At 49.4% G+C, this 23,068-nt stretch overlaps 1 protein-coding gene across 2 annotated transcripts; it reads left to right on the forward strand.

Annotated features, from left to right (window-relative positions):
* Positions 1–1,283: 1,283 nt before the first annotated feature.
* Positions 1,284–19,342, forward strand: PIGR (polymeric immunoglobulin receptor). 2 transcript variants are annotated; one of them, XM_082701883.1, is made up of 11 exons: positions 1,284–1,449; positions 8,502–8,597; positions 9,336–9,680; positions 11,084–11,734; positions 13,002–13,334; positions 13,902–14,225; positions 15,097–15,271; positions 15,656–15,777; positions 16,641–16,772; positions 16,906–16,979; positions 18,040–19,342. In XM_082701883.1, exons 2-11 carry the CDS (start codon positions 8,555–8,557, stop codon positions 18,133–18,135), a joined length of 2,295 nt encoding a protein of 764 aa, XP_082558009.1. In that variant the 5' UTR covers positions 1,284–1,449; positions 8,502–8,554; the 3' UTR covers positions 18,136–19,342. The 2 variants fall into 2 exon arrangements, with proteins under 2 accessions (XP_082558009.1, XP_082558010.1); XM_082701884.1 differs by lacking the exon at positions 1,284–1,449 and adding an exon at positions 5,867–5,937.
* The last annotated feature ends 3,726 nt before the right edge of the window (positions 19,343–23,068 follow it).

The raw sequence follows: 23,068 nt of genomic DNA on the forward strand, positions 1-23,068 counted from the left end.
TCGACAGTAATGTTGACATAAGCCACCCCTTTGTGCAGGCCCCGTTCCCCCAGACTTAATATAAAAGCAGAAGGGAGAAGAGAGACAAAAAGGAAAGTAAGTCCTGAATGAGACTGAGTTTTAAATCGGGAGCAAGGTGCCGGAGAGCTCGTTGAATGGCACCGAGGTTGCCCGGAAGTAGCTAGGTAATTTTATTTTCTAACGTTAGTCAAATTGTGCTTTTGGAGTCTGAAATGAAGTTCCATGCTAGAAAATGCAATTTCTTTTCCTGCCATGCAAACCTATAGCTGCAGGTTGATACTCACTCCTGAGTGAGTGGTGAGCTAAAATAAGACTCAGGGCTCTGACCATCTTGCGCTTTCCAGGGCTCTATTTCTCCTTTTCTCCTTCCCCTTCTGGGCTTGGCCTGAAGGACGCTGTAAGGGAGAGCTTGGATCTGTCCCGCACAGGTAGGTTGGGGCAGGATTCTGTGGGAGCGGGTGTGTGGTGAGGGGTGGGGGATCATATGAGTGTGTGTTGAGGAGTAGGCTTCACTTGTGTGACACGGGACTGCTGAGAGCATTTGGGGCACCTCTGGGAGTCCTAACCGGGTCATGGCCGGGAGACCACCAACGACCTCCTGAAAAAGGGAAGGAGGTCCCCCACCCCGCTCGGCAGATAAGCGCCGACTTTGCTATGGCGTCGAGCCCAGGTCCCAACATGGCTCTCAGGTCCGCCATTTTCAGGAGAGCCCGGAAGAAGCCCTTCTTTCATCCCAGGAGGGAGTAAAATAGGAGAGCGACAGTTCCCCTAAGTTCCTGGAAGCCCCGGGGCTGGTGAAAGGGGGGCTCCTCAGAAGATGTGTAAAGAGCAGACTTTATCCAGGTTAAGTTTCCTAGAAAGTAGCGGGTTCCCGAGTGAGTGGGGAAGATGAGACCAAGGACTGAGAGCTCCTCCTGCCACCTGTGTTCCATCAAACGCATATGAACCTCATACCATACCTGGACCAGGGTTTTATATCTAATAACTGGCTCTACCCTCAACCTGTAGGTTTGGGATTACTATCCCTATCTATCTGATGAAAAGAAATATAAAGAAGACTTGCCTAGGATCTTGTAGCTAGAAAAAGTCAGAGTAGGTTCTTCGTTCTTTACTCTCTCATCCTGCAGCTGAAATGATGGAGGGTCACAGTCTCCCCAAGGTCAAGGGGAGCAAATGGAACCAGTCAGAAAAACGGAAAGGAAAGGAAAGCAAGGGATCCGTGAGAGTCACGTGCCCCTGGCCGGCCGCCAGGCCTACGGGAGAGTGTCCCTTTAAGAGCCCAGGTGTGGGTCAAGCATTGCACAGTTTCAGTTTTGGCAGCAACATCCAGTGTCCTGCTGGCAACTTTTGGAAAACCCCAGGCTGTGGACCAGCCAGCAGGCTGTGCCCCCGAATCTGAGTTGCTGGGAGAGAAGAAAGTGGCTTAAAGTAAGTGTGGCTGCTCTGGGATCTGCAACAGGATGCCGTCTGGGAAGGGCCTGGGATGGGGGCTCAGGCAACCTTCCACATTCACAGCTCGCAGCCTGCAGATGGCGGGCTGAGGAGGACAGGGGCCGCAGCGTGAGCAGCTGAGTATGTGGCCGGAGAGCAGATGTCCATGGCCCAGAGCTGAGCAAGGGTGCATGTGGGTGGGGGACGCCTTGCCTCTTTTCTGAGAAATATCAGCTGGGGGGGTGGGGAGGAGAAGGAATGTCTGCGGTCAGCATGTGCAGGTTTTCTCTAAGTTCATCCCATGAATTCCCAACTAAGGCCTCCATAGTTAAACTGCGTGACCTTACGCAAGTCACCTCATGGCTCTCCAAGCCTCCGTTTCTTAATCTGTAAAATGGAGATCCAAATCATGCCTATCGCTCAGGTATGTGGGGTTCCAATGGAAAAATATGTGTGAAGTTGCTTTGTAACCTTCAGAGCAAAATAGCAATGGTTTGGTGTTTTTCAAATGGGTTCAGTTACTCGAGGACTTAACTGAGCACCAGACTGACCTGGATAAGATCATGCATAGCAGTCCTCCAGCCTTGGAAGCTTTCCAGCTTCAGCTTGCTGGGGAGGGCACCTGCAGCCCCCTTTTCCGGGTCTTGGAGAGGCTCTGGGATCCTTCCTGTTCGAACCTCGTTTTGATCCCGTTGATTCCTGCTGTACGGAGGCATGATCTATATGGTCATATCACCCTGCCCTTGCTACAGTGGGGAAAAGGACGTCTTCCCCGGGTGAGTAAGGTGGGAAGAGCCCCCTCCCGGGTGTAGACAGCATTCCAAGTCCCGGTTCTCCCCCTGGCTCTGCAGCCAGGACTCCTCTTTCCCTTTGTGTTCTCGCCTTGCCCACCCTGACAGCACCCCCAGCCAGCCACGGGACCCTCGTCCATAAGCACAGTGGCTGCACTGGCTCCATTCCCAGGGCCCCCAGCGCCACTTGTGCAACTGTCCTATGCCTAGGGCCAACCGAGCTGCTGGTGGTTTTGCACCAAAACCCGCACCATTACTACCCCCCTTCACTAGAGGAATTACAGGTTCTCGAACATCTGGAGAGGGGATGCGCCCGTTCATGGGTTATGGTGGAAGGCAGCAATCTGCCCACCCAGAGCCAGCTCTGGAAGTATTCATCCATCCATCCTTCACCTCAGTCCTGGATGTGGGGATGTAGCCGAAAGAGCGATGAGCCAAGAGTCAGGAGAGCCACTAGCTCTGTAGTCGTTCCTGTCTCTCGGCGCCTCTAGACCTTGGCAGCTTTATTTTATCAATAGTGTGAAGACAGCAAAGTCCATGTCAAGAATTCACTTACCCCAGGCTTTCAGAGCATCATCTCACTCCCGCCAGAACTAAATCTAGCAGGCAGGCATGGTAGGTACAGAATCCTGCCTGTCGGTGAGGAAGCTAGTTCTCCACGAGTAACATAAAGTCACCCAGCAAGTATGGGCAAGGACGGTTTGGTACCAACATTTTGACAGGGTCATGGGGACCTTTTGACATCACCTATAAAACAAAATACCCAACTTTTTAAAAACTGAGATTATCCATGCAAAATTGAGATTATCCATATGTTGTTTTATTTAATCCTTAGAGCGATCTCTCTGCTAAATGCTCGGCCGAGGCCCTCCTCAGCGACGTCTTGCCCTCACTCTGTGTGGGCCAGGGCTCGGATCCCAAAGTCCCTGGCACTGACCATGTGGAAAAAGGCTTTGGAGGCAATGTGTCCAGTTACAGGAAACAAACCTAACGTGCCTAACACGTGGTAGGGGCTACATCAATAGCAGCTATTATTATTTTTCAGGAAGAAATTTCTCTGCTGGCACCTACCTCTGGGTTCAGGCATCTCTTTACAGGAACGATCTTTCCTGTGAATAGTCAAGAGGAGAGAACTGGACTGACTTCTCTAAAAGTGGCTTTCCTGCTCCCTCCTCTCCTGACTGCTTCCTGTAAATTTCAAGACCTGCCTAGGACAGCTTAGCCTCTGTTCTTGGTCCAAAGCACCTGAACTTGAATCCCATGGCAGTCACTTACCAGCTTTGTAACCCCGGGCAGATTTCCTACTTCTCTGTACCTCGGTTTTCTCATCGGTGAAATGGGTTTGCCCATTTTATTCTCCCTCCTAGGGTTGCTGCGAAGATTAAGTGAGATAAACACATGGAAAGCCCTTGAGAAAAACTCCCTATGTGCTAGCTATAATTCTATGTCCCACTTCTAACCTACTCTCCTCCTTCAGACCATGCGGGTCCAATCTGAGTAGCTCACTCCTGGTCTCCAAGGGATGCCTAGTGAACAGACTTCTATTCTCCTCTCACTCTAGGACAGGAAAAAGAGAGGACTGCTGACTTGAGAGAGGAGATGGGAAAGGAACTAACACTTTTTAAGCTGACACCATACTAAGGACTTTACATATGTTGTTTTATTTAATCCTTAGAGCGATTCTCTCTACTACATGCAATTGTCTCTAGTTTATAAGTGAGGACTCGAGGCTCGAAGAATCCTTCCCCCGAATTACACAGCCCCCAAGTGAGAGAGCTGAAAACCAAGCGGTGGAGCCCATACTCTGTGCCACTCTCCAAGTGCTCAGCAATCATGAAAGTCAAGTGTACAGACCCTCACTGCCTTGTGCTTGAGAGTGACTGTAAGCTCCTACTTGGGAAGGGCACTTTATACTGTTTAAAGTACTTCCATATGCATATCTCGTTATCCCCTCCCTATTCCCCCATCCCACAGAAGTGTGTCTCTCTAGAAGACTCGGGGACTATGATGCTCATTTTACAGGTGAAGGAATTGGGCCAGCGTATTTTGCCCAAGTGCTAGAGCTCTTCCACTAGCCTGTGACACAGAAGGACTTGGAACCTCTGGGTTCTCTTCCATCCGCTAGGCTCCTCTTCACGCAACTGTCCCTTGCGTGCCCCAAACTAAGAAGGCATTTGGCAAAATGTAAGAAATCAGCCCTGACTTGGCCCTTCCCATACAGAGGATAGAGATGGAACCCTTTCCAATCCCATTCAACTTCGCTGAGCAGCTGGTCCTCGCCAGATGTTCTCACGCAAGCCCCTCTGGGTTGTAGAGACTGATCCCAGTTGGCCCCTGCCTTCCAGGAGCAAGCCATTTGGTTGAGTGGACGAGATAAGTATCTACACATTAAGGCAGAATGTGGTGGAATTAATAACAAAGTTCTAAGTTTTTACAGAAAGGTCTTCTAGACATCCACGAAGCTTATTCCCAGAGTTTCATGGAGCTGGTATTTCAAATGTTTAATTCTGCTTAAATTTTGCATTCATGCGGGCCACTTTTGACAGAGATGGGATTAGAAAGTCTTCAGTATTTCTAGGTCATACGTTCTTCAGACCCCTTTGTTCTCTCTCCATCTTCTTGTCCTCTAGAATTCTTATTCCCTTCCCCCAAATGTTGCCTTTACATGGAGACTGTCCCACACGCCAGGACTTATATAAACTATATAAACTCTCCTAAGCTCCTACTTGTCATTTCATGTCTGAGGCCCTTCCAAACCACACAGTGATCATGCAGTTTCCGGGATCTCTCTAGTATGCGCTCTGCTCCTGCACCCAAGGGAGACAGAAGGGATAGCCCCACATGGACTCAGGCGGTGCCTCTTCTAGAAGTAGGGGAAAGAGCTGCTCAGGTCTGGCCAAGGAAAGCCCCGTCCCCAGCCAGGCCAGCTGCTCCAACCTTCTTGCTCCTCCAAGTTCACACTCACAGGAAGATGTCAGAAACTGCCAACTTGGCTTCGAGTCCCTGTCGTGCACACTCTTCCTCCTCTCTGAAGCCCCTGGGGCTGAGAGCCCTGACTGGCCCTGAGCGATGTACCAAACAGAGAAAGAGCTCAGAGAGACTGAAGGTCAAATGGTGCACCAGCAGCTGTGCTAGGACCTGGTCTGTCTGGGAGATCCCTCTCCCTCTGAATAAAAAAAAAAAAAAAAAAAAAGGAAACTATAGATTTGGTGGACAAAGGTTTGGATTCCAACCTAGTAGAGCTGAAGTTCAGTCACTCTAACCAAAGGGGAGCTGGGTAGGTTAATTTTACAAGGTAATAAACTTTATTCTCCAGCACAGCCGACAACCCTGCCCCAATCCACAATGTGTAGACATGTTATAAATGTGTCAGGGGTAGTAATTTGGTAACACGAGAGTGATTGAGAATACCCCAACCTAGCTGGGGAAAAGAACAAGTCCTGTTCTAAGGACAAGAAAAAGTGCCTTCATGCCGGGTATCCCAGCCTATGTAGATCCCAAAAGGACAGGTCCCTCTGCTCATGTAAGGAATGATAATCCAGTAGTGATCTAATTCTGCTGTGGGTCTTGGAGCCAAGAATCTTGCTAACCTTTTGCTCTCTCATCCACAACATGAAGGTAATTTTATCTGTCTCTTGGGTTCCGGTGATGATGGAAGGGTTTACGTAAGGAAAGCAAAGCATCTGCTGCCCTAGTAAGTGCCAGTAAATACTATGCTCTTTCCTTAAGCAAATTGTTGAAGCCAGTTCTAACCACCATGGCCTGGGGCCTCCCAGACACCTGAATTTCCCAGGTTTGGGAAAATAGTCTGGTTTGGAGAAGGGATCTCTAACGATTGTCAAAGCCCAGGGTCACGTCAGCAGCTAGCAGAGAAACGGTGCTTCAAGTTTATCTTCGGACAAAGATTTCCTGCCTCCGAGAGTGGGGGTGCCTTTGCCCTCGCATCATCTCCCCTGTGGTTCTCACCAAGGTCACTCTCTGCCAAGTTTGCCCTTCCAGCTGTGCATACCTGATGCTCTCATCCCTGCCCCAAGGCTGTGCAAAGGCTGGTGGGTCCATGTGCATGTCGTCTCCCCAGGTGGAGAGTCACAGCGACGTAAGCATGTCACAAATGAGAGGAAGCCTGAGCCCAAAATTGGGACTTCCACTTGGGAAGAGCAGGCACCTGCCTCTCTGTAACCCAGAGCAAGTCCCTTTTAGCCGTCCAGGGAGGTACCCATTCCTGGCATACAGAAATGTTAGAGAGCTTGCTTGTCTGAAGGTGAGCGTAGGAACCAGCACCTAGGGAAGCACGGCTGGTTTGGTGCTTCAAAGCACACGCGGCATTTTGTCACTGCACCCAAGGCCCGATTTACCCAAGGTCATTTCCCTGGGGCTCTGCACCCAGTCCACGCTAAGTCTTCCAGAAGAGAGAGACTTGCCAGTCTTCTGAGGCCTGGTCCCCCCTGGAAGTCTGTCTTATGGTGACCTGTAGTGCCCACTCAGACAGTTCCTCAAGCCAGCATCCCCCAAATGCATCCAGTTTGGGGCTGACCCTGGCATTCGGCTGAGAACCCACCCCAGGAGTTAATCATTGGCCTGGCGTGAAAAGTCTGGGGCAATTATCTGGCATCAAGAGAACCTCAAGCTGCCACCTGGCATCATATCTGTCCCCTCCTTCCCGAACCCACTCCCCTGACTCTCCCAAAGAACTGGAGAAACAGAATACCTTTATCTGCACAAGGAAATAAAAAGGTTCCTTGCTGGGGAATTCCCACCCCCCCCCCCCCCGCCCCCGGAAAAGAAATAACCAAGACAAACAGCTCTATTGCCTTTGGCTCAAGCTAATGAAGGGAGTCTCTGAGGGCAAGACCAGGGGCCGGAGTGGTAAGGGGAGCCTGGGACTTCACTCTCTGGGCTCCTGAGTGCTTAGGGCTTCCTAATCTTTATAGGTGCTCATTATTGCACCGGGCTTCTTGACAAGGTTTTCTCCCTTAAAGCTCTCATCCATCGTCAAATCCACTCCAAAGGCTAAAGCCTGCCGAAGTTCATGGGAAAGTGGGGCTCCTCTGTCCACCTCTCTCCTCCTCTGGGCTCGGTTTGGGATCCTAAGGATAGCGGTGGTAAGGCTGAGCCCTGGGACCCTCAAGCTGCACCCACCCCACCCCAGCCCAAAACTACATCCACAGACATGGCAAGATTTACCCACACCAGACCCTCCAAGGGGCCTTATTTTGGATTCTCCAGCTTCCTCTGCCCTGAATGACGAGGCAAGGTAATAAGCCACAATACCTACGCTTGAAACTCTGACCCCATAACCGAATCTCTGGGAAATCTTGGGCCTATCCCTCAGCATCTCAAGATCTTGATTTTCTTATCCATAAAACAGTTGTAATTATATCCATTCTGTCTTAGCTAAAGGGAAGTGATGAAGCTCCAGGAAGGCATGAATGACAATACTTTGATAAGCAACGGGGGCTCTACCACGGACAAGGATGAGCACAGGGCTAAGCCTCCTCCTGTGTTTGAGGTGTGACCCAGTGCATCGGGAGAAGGCAAAGAGCTTGGACTGTGGAGTCAGACAAGTTTGGGTTCAAATCTTGCCCATCTCCCCCACTCCCAGCCTGCCCACCCATACACTTAAGTCTTATACAACCTTGAGGGAAGCACTTAGTTTTAAGCTTCCGTTCTTCCTATGTGGGGAAGAACAACCACTTCTGAGGGTGATATTAAGTTTAAATGAGATAATACATGTACATTATTTAACACAGTGCCTGGAAGGAGCTAATGTAAGAGACCATCATTGTGACATTTAAACTTTAATCCCTATCTGGCCTTCTCGAGGGGTCCCAGTTTGCTCATATGAACACACCATAAAGTATGCCAGGGCTGTACGGAGGGCAGCCGAAACAGAGAGACAGGACCGCTGGTCAGTATAACCCACGATCCAGTGAGCTGTTCTGAGACCTTACAGAGCTAACCCTAGGACCATGCCACCCAGACAGGGACACAGGAAAAAATGGCACCTGTGTCCCTACTCCGAAGGAACATGCAGTTTAGTTGAGAAGACAAGTAGCTACTTAGAACTATTAAGGAACAAAAAGCTCTGTGGAATAATGGGACTTTGAAATATAAAGGGAAAGGCGGAGCCATTCATTCTTTCAACAGGCTTTCTGTCTGTTACTGGAACTACAAAACCAAATAGGTGTTACAGGAACTGTAAAGCCAACTGGCCTTGGAAAACACAAGAGCTTCATTTTTTCTGCTACTCTCTTTCAGCTTCCCACAAAGAAGCCGGCCTGGGTGGCACAGCCCCTTGAGAACCACAAGCCATGGGGCTCCTCTTCCTCGCCTGCCTGCTGGCTGTCTTCCCAGGTGTGTCTGTCAGACCCCAGTCCATCCCTCCAGGACCCAGGGTGCTGGGAACACGGAAACCTGGCCTGTCCCCAGGGATGCCACTCTCAAAACTTGTACTGACTCAAGGAGGAGTCACACAGACGGCGCTGAAAGGTCACGTCTGAAAAAAAGATATGGTGACCAGTGTAGGGGATCCGGAACAGGAGTGGCAATTACTTGTTTCAAGGCCAGGAGTCTGGTTAAGATTCTTTACCAGGAAAAAAAAAAAAAAAAAAAAAGACCTAGACCTCAAATCAGACCTCTCAGGAGTTGCTATGGGATTTGGAGAAAATGACTTTTCCTTCTTGGCTCCCAATATTTTTATCTGGAAAAAAAAAAGAAAAGAATCCACCAAGTGTTTCTAGAAATATAAGAAAGTAATAGATAACAAATGCAATGGTGTTGCACCCCACAAAGTGGCTTTTTATTAATGGAAAGGGATATGAAGTAAGTTTGCTGTTCCATTGTCCTTAAAATGGCAATCCTTAGTGAGATACAGTTAGAATGTAATAATGATTAATCAATCATTTTACCCAATCACAGCAAGTCATGTAGAATTGTCCAGCAGCAGTTGTCCTGCTGTCATGCATAGCAAATAATCTACAGGAGGCACATGTGTCGGGGGACAATTCCATCTCCTCAGGGAGGCTGTTGGGATCATTTGAGCAGGCTTTACCTGCCAGGACCTCAGAAAACCTCTGCCTTTTGTCCCCACAGTGATCTCCATGAAGAGTCCCATATTCGGTCCCCAGGAAGTAAGCAGTGTGGAAGGGCACTCAGTATCTATCACATGCTACTACCCAGACTCCTCCGTCAACCGGCATACCCGGAAGTACTGGTGCCGACAGGGGGCCCAGGGCCGCTGCATAACACTCCTCTCTTCAGAAGGCTACATCTCCAGGGACTATGAGGGCAGAGCCAACCTTATCAACTTCCCAGAGAACAACACATTTGTGGTGAACATTGACCATCTCACTCCGGGCGACTCTGGGCGCTACAAGTGTGGTCTGGGCATTAACAGCCGAGGCCTGTCCTTTGATGTGAACCTGGAGGTCCTCCGGGGTAAGAACCCAGGCTCCTTGGGTTGTGAGAGTGGACAAGTGAGAGGGACTCATCTCAGTTGCTGTGGGAGGGCTGGAGGAAGCATTTCCTGACACAAAAGAGGTACAGCATGGGGCGGGGAAGACTGTGAGTTCTCTTTCCAGAGGCAAGGACTTTTCATAATAGAATATGGAAATGAGACAGATGGCACACCCTTGGGGATGGTGAGTACAACTATCTAGGTCTTCAGGGCCTATGACATTTGAGGGTTTTACTAAAGCGGTAGCTTAGAAGAGCATCAGGAGGACAAGTTCTCTTACTGTGTTTGTTCCAGGGCGGGGCAAGAAGTCTTTGAACTGAGGGAGACAGAAAAAGCAGGGAGAGGTTTCTAGGGATCCTTAAACTCCTGCCATTAGTGCACTCTACAGATCAGGACCTTAAGGTCACCAGAAGGCTTCTTTCAAAATGCATTTTTGATCTGGGATCCCTTAGTCCATCAACAACCTTAGCATAAATGAAATGATCAGTCGTTGCCCAAAGACCAGGGCCCTGCAAGAGTGGGCCACTGAATAAGGCTGTTCTAGTTCAGAGAAGAGAAAAATAGGAAAGATCTTTCTGACAACGGTTCAACAACAAAGGGCATTTCAGATAATCAAGGGAAATTAAGAGAGAAAGAAGTCTTAGGGGTGAAAAATTGGAGGGGTTCTCAAAGATAGGTCTCAAAGATATTCCCCTGGGATGTGCCTGGGGGTTATCTGTGAACTGAATAAAGAGTTCATTCAGGTGGTCATGGAGAGTCATAAAATGGAAGAATTTTAAGAGCTGAGGAGAACTTGGAGTTGACAGGTTTCAGGATGTCTGAAAGAATCCTGGAGACAATGGGTATACAGCCTCTGATTAAACACTTGAAATGGCAGACATTCACTACTTTACAAAGCAGATCCTTCCATATTTGGACTGCTGTAAGTTTTAGAAACTTCCATCACATGCACTGAAATCCATCACCCTATCCTTACATTCATTCTGTTTATTTCGACACACGTTACGTTGGGTTCCTACCACGTATAGTCATTGTGGTGGGCACGGCGGGGGGCAGTCACACATGGGTAAAGTATGTCTTTGCTCTCAAGGGACTTCCGGGCTATGGAGAACATAATTAGCTCTAGGCAAGATCAGATGTAATAAGAGATAACAGATGTAAGTGTCAAGAGCACGGAGGAGGAAAAGATTAGCGCCAGCTTGGGGAGGGCTTCATGGAGGAGACAGCAGTAAGGCTGGTCCTTGGAAGACATTCTGGTAGAGTCCTCCTTGGAAGGAAGGCAGTGAAGGTGATAGGTATACCCAGACCCTCACTGGGAATACTAAACAGCCCTCAATTGCAAGAAAGTGAAATCACAACTGGCCACCTTCCCGTTATCCTGCAGGTCCTGGGTTTCAAAATGACGTTGAGGTCTATGTTGCTGACTTGCATGGAACAGTGACCATCAATTGCTCTTTCAAGCGTGTGAATTCTGAGAGGAAGTCTGTGTGCAAGATGAGAGGCCAGGCCTGTCTTACAGTCATTGACTCCAATGGCTATGTGAGCTCTAACTATGCAGACAGAGCAGAGATCAATATTGCGGGTACCAGCCAATTAATGTTCAGTTTCATTATCAAGCAAGTCCAGCTCGATGATGCTGGGACATACGTCTGCCAGGTTGGGAATGGCCCCAGTGCTGAGAAGAGTAAGGCTGACCTCCAGGTGCTGAAGCCTAAGACTGAACTGCTTTATGGAGATCTGAGAGGCTCCGTGACCTTTGACTGTGCCCTGGGCTCCGAGGTGAAAGATACAGCCAGATTTCTGTGCCGAAAACGCAACGGGAAAGACTGCGACGTGGTCATCAACACCCTGGGGCAGAAGGCTCAGGCTTTTGAGGGCAGGACCCTGCTTATTCCCAAGGAGAAGGGCTCTTTCAGTGTGCATATCACCAACCTAAAGAAAGAAGATGCCGGAAACTACCTGTGTGGAACCCACTCTGATGGTCAGCTTCACGAAGGCTACCCCACCCAGCCCTGGCAACTCTTTGTCAATGAAGGTGAGACCTGAGATGGGGAAGGGAAGAAGAGTGTCAGCGCATCAGGTGGGCACCTGTCTCGTGCCCTGGGAGTCTATCTATTATCCATCAGTCAGTCAATGTCGTCCTCTCCCCATCGAGCCCTGAACTATGTGCTATGTAGGCAGCTGGACAGGAGTGTTAGAAAACACAGCCTCAGCCTTGCATTATCTACCAATTTTTCTCTGTCAAAGGCCTTCTGATGGCTGTCCCTGATTAACAAGGAGAGCGAAGCTCCTCATTGAGTCAAGACCCTCCGAATGTCTGGGTCTCAGAGAGCCATGGTGAGGACCTAGCATGGAACCCCAGTGCCATGGCAAGGCTTACAAGGTCCACCTGCCCCTTCTCCCTAGTCTTTCAAGCAGGATAGCATCTCATCCCTTAATCTGTAATGGGAGGTTTATCTTGGTCTTTTCTTGGTCTTATCTCGGCCTCAGTGCTGTGCCAGGAAAACAATACCCCAGCCTCTGCGTTTCCCCCTCAACATCTCATAAGGGTATTTGTGATTCCACCACCTGGCCTGCAATAGCTCTAGTTTGGCAGGCCAGCAAGGTGGTGAAATCATTAAATTCCTGCTCCCCCTCACCCAGGAGCACTGCAGAGAGTTACCCTCATGAGAAACAGCAAACCAGTACTTGCAGTTCAATGTCACCTGTGGCTTTTCCTTAAGGGGCTCACATTCCCTGGGTAGTACTTTTATATCCAGCTTGGCCCTCACTACATTCCTCAGCATCTTCATATGATGTCCATCTTCGCACTGGACATCAGCTTTAGTTTTTGGAGAATGGCCATCTTTTTTTTCCTGAGATGGCCCTCAGAGTCATCAACTAGTAAACCTTCTGTGCTACGTAGCTTATATTTTAAAGCATACCATCCTAAATATATTTTCTTAATTTGGAGAAAAACCATCTGGCCATTTGAAAGGGATGAGTTAATAAACAGACAAAAACTTGTATATAGCGAGATTTTATAAGAAGCCCAAGGAGAACTGAGAGTCGTTCCTTAAACTCCTTCCATTCTCTGCCAAGAATAAAGTGGGGAAAGGAAACAAAATGCCCAGACTAGTGGTGAAGGTCACTGGAGTCTGGCTGGACGTCTTCAGCTACAGGCTCTGTATATTAGGAAAGTCTCATTTTCTGAGGAGAGTGAGGTAAATGATCTAAACATCACTCTCTGCCCTAGCAGAGACCGTGGGGAAGATCTACCCAGACCGTGTTGCTGATGTTCCGTTCCATTTCTGTACTTCCAGAGACCGTAATGCCCCAGATTCCCTCTGTGGTGAAAGGTGTGGTTGGTGGCTCTGTGGCAGTGCTCTGCCCCTACAACCCCAAGGAAGCAGACAGACTGAAGTACTGGTGTCGCTGGGAAGACACTCAAAATGGCCGCTGTCAGCCACTGGTGGAGAGTGCGGGGCTGGTTGAGGAGCAGTACAATGGCAGGCTCACACTGCACAGAGAGCCAGGCAATGGCACCTACACGGTTATACTCAACCAGCTCACGCCCGAGGATGCTGGTTTCTACTGGTGTTTGACCAATGGCGATAATCGCTGGATGTACACGGTGGAGCTCAAGATTGTCGAAGGTAAGAGCTGAACGGGGACAAGAGGGAGAAGAGGCAGCCCCAGGACCCTTCAGTCAGCAGTGACATCCCCCTCAACCACTCTTCCTCTTATCTCATCCCGTGCTGATGGGACAAACCTCAGGAGAGAGCCCAAGGATCGAGACATCATGTTTTCATAACTCTAACAAGCACCCTTTCCTGCACATACTCCACACTCTCCAAACCACCACGTGTAGCCCCTTTTAGTATCAAAAGCAGTGGCCTCTTTTACAGTATATATGCCAACAGCTGAAGTAGAGTGCAGCTCTTTGTATTTAGTCTAGAAGAGAAGATCAAGGAAAGCAAACTGAGGCCAATGGGTAAGACCCTGTGTTTAATGATAGACTAGATTAATGCATGAGGGTCATCAATAGTAATTCTTACATAGGCACATAATCACATTCCTTATGTGCTCAGTATAATGTATTTATTTATAATGCTCTCCAGAGAGGAAATGGGCCGTGGACAAAGGTCCGCACCACAGTTACTTCCCTGCAGTCTCACCAATGCCAACCTGCATGCCTATCTCTCCCTCCTGCCCTGCTCCAGGAGAACCAGGCCTCAAGGCACCCAAGAATGCCGTTGCTCAGGTGGGGAAGACCTTCAAGCTCTCCTGTCACTTCCCATGCAAATACTACTCCTTCCAGAAATACTGGTGCAAGTGGAGTAAGAAAGGCTGCGAAACTCTGCCCAGCCAAGATGAAGGGCCCAGCCAGGCCTTCGTGAACTGTGACCAGAAGAGCCAGATCATTTCCATGACCCTGAACCCAGTCTCCAAGGCAGATGAAGGCTGGTACTGGTGCGGGGTGAAGGATGGGCCCCGATACGGAGAGACCGTGGCTGTCTATTTGTCAGTCGAGGAGAGGGTAAAGGGTAAGTCTCTGAGGTCAAGGTCTATGTCCCCGGGAGTTACCAGAGAAGGTTCCTGCCTACCAGCTCGTCCATCAGAGGTGGCCCCCAGTCTGGCTATAAGCAACTAGAGGCAGGGGGAGAGTAAGCCTCTGTTGAGTTTCATTTAGCCCTCTACAAGGAGCATCTGAAAAAAGCATACAAACCGGAAAAAAAAAAGTAGGTTTGCCATATAACCACAGGTTCAAGAAAAACCCTATAGTTGCCTCTTCAGGGTATTTTGAAGCCCTTTCTATAAGAGAGATCGTCCACATCATGAAATTTCAAAGTCTCTATCACATGTGATACATTCTGCCAAAGCCTGCTCTCGAAAGAGGCCAGATATCTTCATGTGTAAGATATAACAAAGAAAATTAAGGCAAATTATTTGAGCATGTTTGCATTTTAAGGCTCTTTTTTAAAATGTCACATGAAGTGTTTTGTCCCTAGTGAGGGTATTATAAGAATCTCTAGAAATCCTACTATACCTGGGTCCCACTGGTCTCATTCACTAAGGGAACCACTGCCAAGCTACCACCAGGGGGCAGCACAACCGAACCCAGCAGACCTGGGGCAGTGTTTCAAAAAGCTGAGAAAAATGTTAGTCTACAAATGATCGGCCAGCCCCTATGCAGAGCTGGAGTTATGCCATGGAGCCTTGGAGATGGAAATGAGTTTGGTATAATGGGACAGAGATCATCTATTTCTAGTGTTATTCTGGACTCGACTCTAATAGCCTTGAGATCTCACCCTGACCCCGTGACTGCTACTGAAGTCCCACTCCTTGCATTCCCTGATATGAAGGAGGGAAAATAGAGAAAGAACAAATAATCCAGCCATACCTGTCTTTCTCCAGAGTCCCAAGACATCAGCCAAGTGGATTCAGCTCCCGGTGAAGAAGTGGTAGAGTCGAGCGTCAGGGAGGTTGAGAGCAAAGTCATTCAGAATCCCAGGCTTTTTGTGGATGACAAAACAGTGAAGGACGTCGGAGACCCTGCAGATGGGAGCAGAGGGTCCGCAGATGCCAGCAGGTGAGGGAGAATATCCCAGAGGATGAGGACCTGATCTTGGGCTGTGGGGAGCATAGAGGAGGGCATGTCCTCCTCTCGCTGGTGGGGCAGCCCTCTCTGCCTTGGTTTGTGCTCAGGAGGGGCCCGTGGTTCTCTTTGCCCTTCTCCTGAGGCCCGGGGTGTGTGTGTGTGGGGGGGGGCGTGTCCACCATTCAGTTCAATTTCCTAGACCTGGGATGCAGAGAAGGTTCTGTCCTTGCCTTTGCCATGTCTGGGGAGTCTCCCTAGGAGAGCTAAGGGGCTGTACCAAGAGGAGGAAAAGAAACAGCTGGGGGGACCCAAACTGCTGGGATGTCCTGGAACCCCAGGCTTCCCTTCCAGCGACTAACTCAGCCCTTCTTCCAGCTCTGCAGGACAAAGCGGGAGCTCCACAGTGCTTGTCTCCACCCTGGTGCCCCTGGGCCTGGTGCTGGCAGCGGGGGCCGTCGCCGTGGCAGTGCTCAGGGCACGGCATAGGAAGAACGTTGGTGAGTGCCCGGGAGACCCCTGCCCCGCATCTCCAGTCCTGAGCCCTTGGACCTCAGTCGGGGGGCTTAGCTGCCCTCAGTATGGGGCTGCCACGGTCTCTTCTCTTTCACAGGCTCTGAGAAAGGGTTCTGGGAAAGCAGGGTGGGGAAAGATAAACTCATACCCAAAACTCACATTGAGTGCTGCTGTCCCAGGAAGGTCACCTGTAATGGCTCTGGGTCCAAGTTCACAGGCAGGACCTGCAGGATGAGGAGCTCAGGAGGCAAGAGGAGCTACACTTCCGGCCTACTTTGAGAACTGGCTGGCTGTGTGACTTTGGGTGTCCCCATTTCATGCCTCCATTTCCTCAGGGTTCGAGGTGGGGATAATAATAAGTGCCTCACAGGGCTGATGTGAGGACAGAACGAGGCACTGTGCCTTGAAAGGTCAGGGGTTCTTGGAGTGCCTGGGAGGCTCAGTCGGTTGAGCCTCTGACTCTTGGTTTTGGCTCAGGTCATGATCTCAGGGTAGTGAGATCGAGCCCCACATCAGACTCTGCGCTCAGTGGGGAATCTGCTTCTTTCCCATTCTCTCCCTCACCCTGTGCCCCTTCCCCTGCTCCCTCTCTCTCTCACACACACAAATAAATAATCTTAAAAAAAAAAAAAAGGTGGGGGGTCAGGGGTTATTGGGTCTTGATTCTCCTTGAGAAGGGACGGGGAAGGAGCCTCTGACCATCTCCATTCTGCTCCGGGTCAGAGTCAGAGATGAGCAACGTGCCACACTGTCCTCTCCAGCTATCCTGTGGGGCTCCCTCAGAGGCAGCATGTCCTGCTCACACATGTCCTCTGTCCCTACACCAACTCCTCTTTCTCCTGGACAGACCGGGTTTCAATTAGAAGCTATAGGACAGACATCAGCATGTCGGACTTTGAGAACTCCAAGGATTTTGGTGCCAATGACAACATGGGAGCCTCGCCAGTCACTCAGGAGACAACGCTCGGAGGAAAAGATGGTACGCCCCTCACTCAAAGGGAATGCCCAGCCCCCTGGGGGAGCGAGAACGAGACCTGACCCTGCCTCTGAGGTGGTGATATAAGGCCAGTGAAGGCTAAGACCCCCCCCCCCCACCCTCGCTCCTCACACAGAGTGCGGCACCGCCACCGAGGGCACCGCCACCGAGAACATCGCAGAGACCGAAGAACCCAAGAAGGCAAAACGGGTGAGAATGAGGAGGGAGAGGGAGGCCTCACTTTTGTGACAAGGAAAGGCAGCATGGGGGGGGGGGAACAGTTAGACCTCAGGAGAAGCTACCTCAGTGTTGGGGCTGATGTCAGAAGAGGGAAGGCAATGAAAATAGTTTTCAGGAGAACTTTCTGAGGGCAAGGTCTGCTTTCCTGGCTGTGCTGTTGATGTGACTGAGGCAGAGGCAGGAGGTCAGCGGACGGGCTGTGAACATGTCAGAGGCAGGGAGAGCGAGGGATGAGAAGGAAGGACAACGAAACTGCAGACACAGGGTAGGGAAGGTCAAATGTCAAATGCCGGTGATTAGGTGGATCCCCTTCGTGGGCTGTGGAACCTGTAGGCTTCAGGCCACCCAGCCTCCCTTGAGAGTTTGCTCAGGACCAGCCTTCCAGTTGGGTCTGAAAGACATCTGCTGGCCACGGGCACTTTGGTAGTCACCAGAAGCCCTTCCCCACCCCAGTCAGGTGCCATGTTGCTTACAACCCTACCAGAGGTGATTCCTGGCTTTGAGTCACGTATTACCCTCCTCCCATCCCCTGGGCCTCCTAGTCCAGGGTTTTAATGCTTGCTTTCATATCTACTCTCCCTGGAAGCAGCAGAGACCCTGAATCTGGAACAAGTAGGGGAGGAAGCTCGTCTGGAGACAGCCTTCCCCTCTAGCCCTGTGTTGTTGCTGAGCTCCATCTCTGAGCAGGTAGTGAAAGAAAAACGTGAAGCACTGTGGCTGACATCAGTCTAGACCACCTTGCCCATGGACTGTGTGGGCAGAGCTTCCTGGGACAGGCCCAAGCAACAGAGGTGGTTCCACTCCACGTGTTGGAAGGAGGTAGTGAGACAGAGGGAGGCATTTTTAGAAACTGCAACTTTCCGTTTCTCAAAATTAGTCCTTGGCGAGCCTGAGGAGCTAGAATAAGAGCAGCAGGTCAACACAGGCTTGGGTTGCTTAGGCCAAGATTATGAAGTGCCGACACTCCCTCTGATCCCCACCTGCTGAGCCAGTGCCCCAAACACTGACTCCTGTCCTCTTGCCCCCTTAGTCCTCCAAGGAGGAAGCTGACATGGCCTACACCGCCTTCTTGCTCCAGACCAACAACATGGCTGCCAAAGTCCAGGAGGACCCTGAGAAAGTCTAGGCACCAGTGGCTCTCTCCGCTCCAACCACTCATGACAATCGCCTTCAAAATCATGTTGATCCTCAGGGGACCTCGGCTCCAGGGGGCTTCGATGCATGCACTCACATCCCACTTTCCCTTCCTCAGAGGGTTTGCTGGTCCCTCCTCAGTGGTATCCCAGCCTGGCCTAACTATTGGGGTGGAGGGACCAAGAGGGGTCCCCTCTGCAGCTTATTTTAATGAAGGAACCCAAGACGGTGAAGGAGAATTAAGATCTCAGAGGCATCTGTCAGAAAGAAGAGAGATCCCGTGGGTGGGAAGATCGTTTCAAAATGGCAGCTTTTCCACATCCTTCTTATGGTATCCTCCATGGAATTCTCCTCTCCCCTTAACCCTTCCTTCTCTTCATCTCCCCTCCCTTCCATCTTCTCTTCTTTCCTTCATTGAAAATACATATTTGGATACTCACTAGAATCCAGGCTCTTCTAGACGCTGGGACAGAGAGGCCACAGACCTAGCCAGTAGCCTTTTTGTAAACCTCCCTAAATTCTTGGAACCTGCAGCTCCTCTCAGTGCAGTAACCCTCACCGAGACCTGAAATCCTCACAAGGAACACTCATCTCCACCCACAGTAGGACAAATCATAACCTGCCCGGAGTCCTGGGCCTGAACGATCAGGTTACATGGGCATACATACAAGGAATCGTAAACACACATGCTAACCATTTCACAGGAGAGAAAACTGAGATCCCGAGAGGTGACGAGGTTTGCTCAAGGGGACCACGTAGCATAAACTAGTATCAAAACCAGAGGATGCATCTCCTGTCCTCCTGACTAGGTGTCTCTCTATAAGAGCCCCTGCACTCCTGATGGAGGCAGACTTCTAGAATAAAGAGGAGGTAAAGGAGGAGAAAAACGTAATGGAGACTGATCTTCCATAAACCACACCTCAGGGAAGAGGACTCTTTCCCTTTCTGCCACTCAGATGGACCCAAGAGGATAAACGCGTGGTCAAACCCTCATACACCACTTATGTGAAGAGTTCCCAACCAAAGGAAAGTTAAGAAGGTGTCTGATGATGCCAGAGAGGGGCTGATCTTCCAAGAGCTAAGGTTTAAGGTCTTTTTCCCTCTGAGCTCTGTACTTCAACCAGCACCTACCAGCTGACACTCGCTTACAAATCAAAAATGCGACTTCATTAATAATTAAAGACCATGATTGCCACCAAGGAGGCTCAGGCTGCATTTGTCCCCATACCTTCTATTTCCCAGACAGCCCTTTTTGCTTTGGTCCCACTCTTAGACACTCCAGCCTCTGGGCCCAAGCCAAAGTTCCCTCTCCCTCCAAGACTGGGCTGGGAGTGGGGGTGGAAGACTGCCTACGAGTGGGACCAAGATGATCTGCAGAAGAAGAATAGTTTGGGGTCTACACCAATGGTCAAGATCTCAAAGCTCTGTGTTATAGAATGTGATTAGGACATTTGTAATGGAACAAACTGAAAGCGAGTATAACCACACTTCTCTTTGGCATTGAAAAAATATCTTGGGTAGGCATCCATGGAACACTTGAACTTGAATCTCATACCTTTCTGGGATATCGTCCCAGATGGAGAGGCTATTAATAAAAAATCAAATGAGTAAACTCCCTCCACAGAAATATCAACCAGAATCCAGGTAATCGATAACTTAGCTTTTAGAGTAGTTAACCCAGAGTGTCTTGGGGTACAGCAATTAGATAAAGGACCCCTTTGTCTGCCAAGGCCATTCCTAGGTTCTGGCACTAAACCTTGTCATGTCCTATCAGCCCCCAGTACATGCTGGACTCATCCCCAGGGCCTCTGTGTATGAGAGTTCTCTCTAGGAGAAAGTTCTTTCCAGGCTTCCATCCTGCCTGATGTGGGGCAGAACCTTTGCTTCCACATCGACCTTGAACATACTGTTTCTGATACTTCACGCTTCGAAGCCTGCCCTTGACAAGACTCAGACTTCAGTCCTCCTTGGTCTCCTCTCCTGCTTTACCAGCTGCAGTGCCCAAGCTTGATTGCCAGGCCATGACCTAGGTCAGAGCCTGGGGCTCCACCCTGGCCTGGAGAGGTGGTCATCAGGAAGGTTTATTTCTCTGTTCTCTATAATGGAGTGGTATATCTAGCTTCTTCTGGCATGATGGCCCATCTTGCCAGAAGAACCAAAACTACAAAGTCCATCAGAACCTATCAATCTTTTCCCCCTGGAAGGGGCTCCCTGACCTCCAGAGCATCATCCTAGGGCAGAAGGACTAAGACACAGCTTCCATATTAATACCAATAACCCACAAGCCAATCCTGACCTCAGATAGCCTATCCTGGTCCTTAGAATCAAAGGCCAAGAAATGCCACTAAAGCCACAGACAACCTTACATTATTTTTAACTGATAGTATAAATAGGTGATAGCCGATATAAAAATGAACTCCCCAAAGTCCACTTTAAATCTTTCCATGAATAAGGAAGTTGGTCTGTAGCCGAAATGGGATATCTAATTAAGTTAAAAATTCACCAGTTTGGTGGAGTATGTTAATTTCCCAGGGCCACTGTAACAAAGTACCATAAACTGGGTGGCTTAAAATAACAATAATTTAGTCTCTCACCATTCTAGAGGTTTGAAGTCTGAAATCAAGATGTCCACAGGGTTGGTTCCTTCAGGACGCTGTGAGGGGAGATCTGTGAAGGGGGTTGTGCCTTTCTCCTTGCTGCCAGGGGCTGCCAGGGGCTGCCAGGCACCTCCAGCAATGCTCAGGGATCCTTGGCCCACAGCTGCATGGCTCCGACCTCTGCCCATCCTCCCCTGACCTTCTCCCACTGTGTCTCTCTGTGTCTTCACAGGGCCTTCCTACAAGGACACTTGTCATTGGGTTTAGGGCCTACATTGATCCAGTGTGGCCTCACATTAATGAATTGCATCAGCAAAGTGCCCATTTCTAAGTAAGGTCATACTCCGAGGTTCCAGGTGGACATAAATTTTGGAAGGACATTATTCAGCCCAGGACTAGGGAGTAACAATCAACTGTGGGGTTAATGATAAACCAAATGCAACGATAAGTGTCCAGCGATCACTCAAAGAACTATTTAAATATTTCTAATGACAAAAGAATCTTCCTCAAGTCCTTGAACTACCTTGATTTTATTTCTTTTAAAAAAATCTATTACATAATAGTGATTACATATTACTGAGGTCCAATAGTGCCTGTGAATCTGCTTATAGCAGTTGATTTTAATGTGTGAAGATATATTTATATATCTCGCTTGTCCAAGACTTTCCCAAGAGTCAGGACAGAACATGTCTCCCAAGAACAGTAGACAGCAGAGAGAAGCTGACTGGCATAAGGTCTTGAAACTGGTCCCCAAGGCAGGGAAACAAGGACTGTCCCTTGACCCCACAAGCTTCTCTGAAATGATGAACTCTACCAAGGAGTCTATACGATAAAAATAATAGGAGATCACCTCAGAAAGACCACATATCTAAGTAGACAGGGGACACACCATGAGAGGAGATGGTGAGACCATTGGCCCCCAGCTGGCTAGGGAGCTGAAAGGAGGAAGGAAGAGGGAGGGGAAGGAAAATGGTCCTGTAAGGCTCCAGGAATTTCTCGGGCTTGGTAAGCCCCTCCTAAGGCTGACAAGGAAATGGGCAGCCAATCTGTGCTCACTAGAGTCAACGTCTTTGACTAAATGTGTGGAGGTGATTACTCTAAATTTCAGATTTTTGCTCTTAAGTCACATTAAAATTCATGCAAAATTCTACGTATACAGGTTCTAACCTTAGAGTACTACCAGAAGTATAGCCATATTCAGCTAAGAAGTCTTAACCATTTCTTGTAGCAGGAAGCCATGAGTAGGCTTAGAGTAAAGGTTAACCCTCCCAAAGCCCCGTTCCTGTGGACTGGCTCACTCTGGTCTAGGTTGTTAGAAGGTGGAAACTACAGGATGCCTGAGGCAGGTACCTCTACCTGAGTGGGACCCCCACTGAATCCAGCAGGTGGGGGGATTCTCAGGGTCTGTCTTTGGGGAGAACAGTGCTGGGTCATGGCAAGGACCACCTAGGATCTCAGCTCTTGGTCTGGAAAGGCCCAGGAGATGGCTCTTCGGAGACTGGCGACATGGGAGGTCAAAGTGGGATGATGCTATGACAGAGCCCAACCCATAAGGACAACTTCCACCTCAGTGACAAGGGCTGACCGCCATGGCACTTACACTGTACTTCAGGCATCGTGCTAAACCCTCTGTAATGCTCTCCTCAGGCAATCCTCACAGCAACCTGATGAGAATTATCTTTCTTACCCCATCTTTAACATTGGTTCCTCAGACTCCCAGCATTCCCTTCCTGCCTGTCGTGGCAGTCCCATTCCTTCCTGGCAATCGTGAGACCCCTAATTCTTGCTCTTAACCCCAGTGTGATATCTCTAAGGGTTTTATCTGGGCCACACATCTCCAGGCACTGCCTAGCAGGAGGCCACCATAGTGCATCCAACCTACATCTTCATACACACACATGTTCACACACGTAACCTGTTCACACACACACCCCATACATTCTGCACACATTTGCACATTCACAGACGTATGCCACATGTTCACACATGCAACCTGTTAACACCCACCTTCCACACACCCACACTTCCTGCACACATTCACACACTCACAACCACACATTTACACATCACACATGTTCACACACACGTGTTCACACCCACACATCACACTCAGACACCCCACACATATTTGCGTACTCACAACCACACATCACTTATGCCACACACACAACACATACATTCACATACTCACAACCATATGCTACATATTCATACATCACATCACACACATTTACACACTCAGTCATGCATCTCATAATCACACCTCACATGCCACACACACATTTTACGCCACACATCATATACTCACACACTAACCTGTCACACATG

This window comes from Mustela nivalis (genome assembly GCF_964662115.1).
Source record: "Mustela nivalis genome assembly, chromosome: 16".
Classification (NCBI taxonomy): domain Eukaryota; kingdom Metazoa; phylum Chordata; class Mammalia; order Carnivora; family Mustelidae; genus Mustela; species Mustela nivalis.

Bases quoted from the DNA above. Each gene is read 5' to 3' on its own strand.
- PIGR (XM_082701883.1), top strand. From the start codon at position 8,555: ATGGGGCTCCTCTTCCTCGCCTGCCTGCTGGCTGTCTTCCCAG. The intron at 8,598-9,335 runs GTGTGTCTGTCA...TTGTCCCCACAG, and splicing joins CCTGCTGGCTGTCTTCCCAG to TGATCTCCATGAAGAGTCCC. The intron at 16,980-18,039 runs GTGAGAATGAGG...TTGCCCCCTTAG, and splicing joins AACCCAAGAAGGCAAAACGG to TCCTCCAAGGAGGAAGCTGA.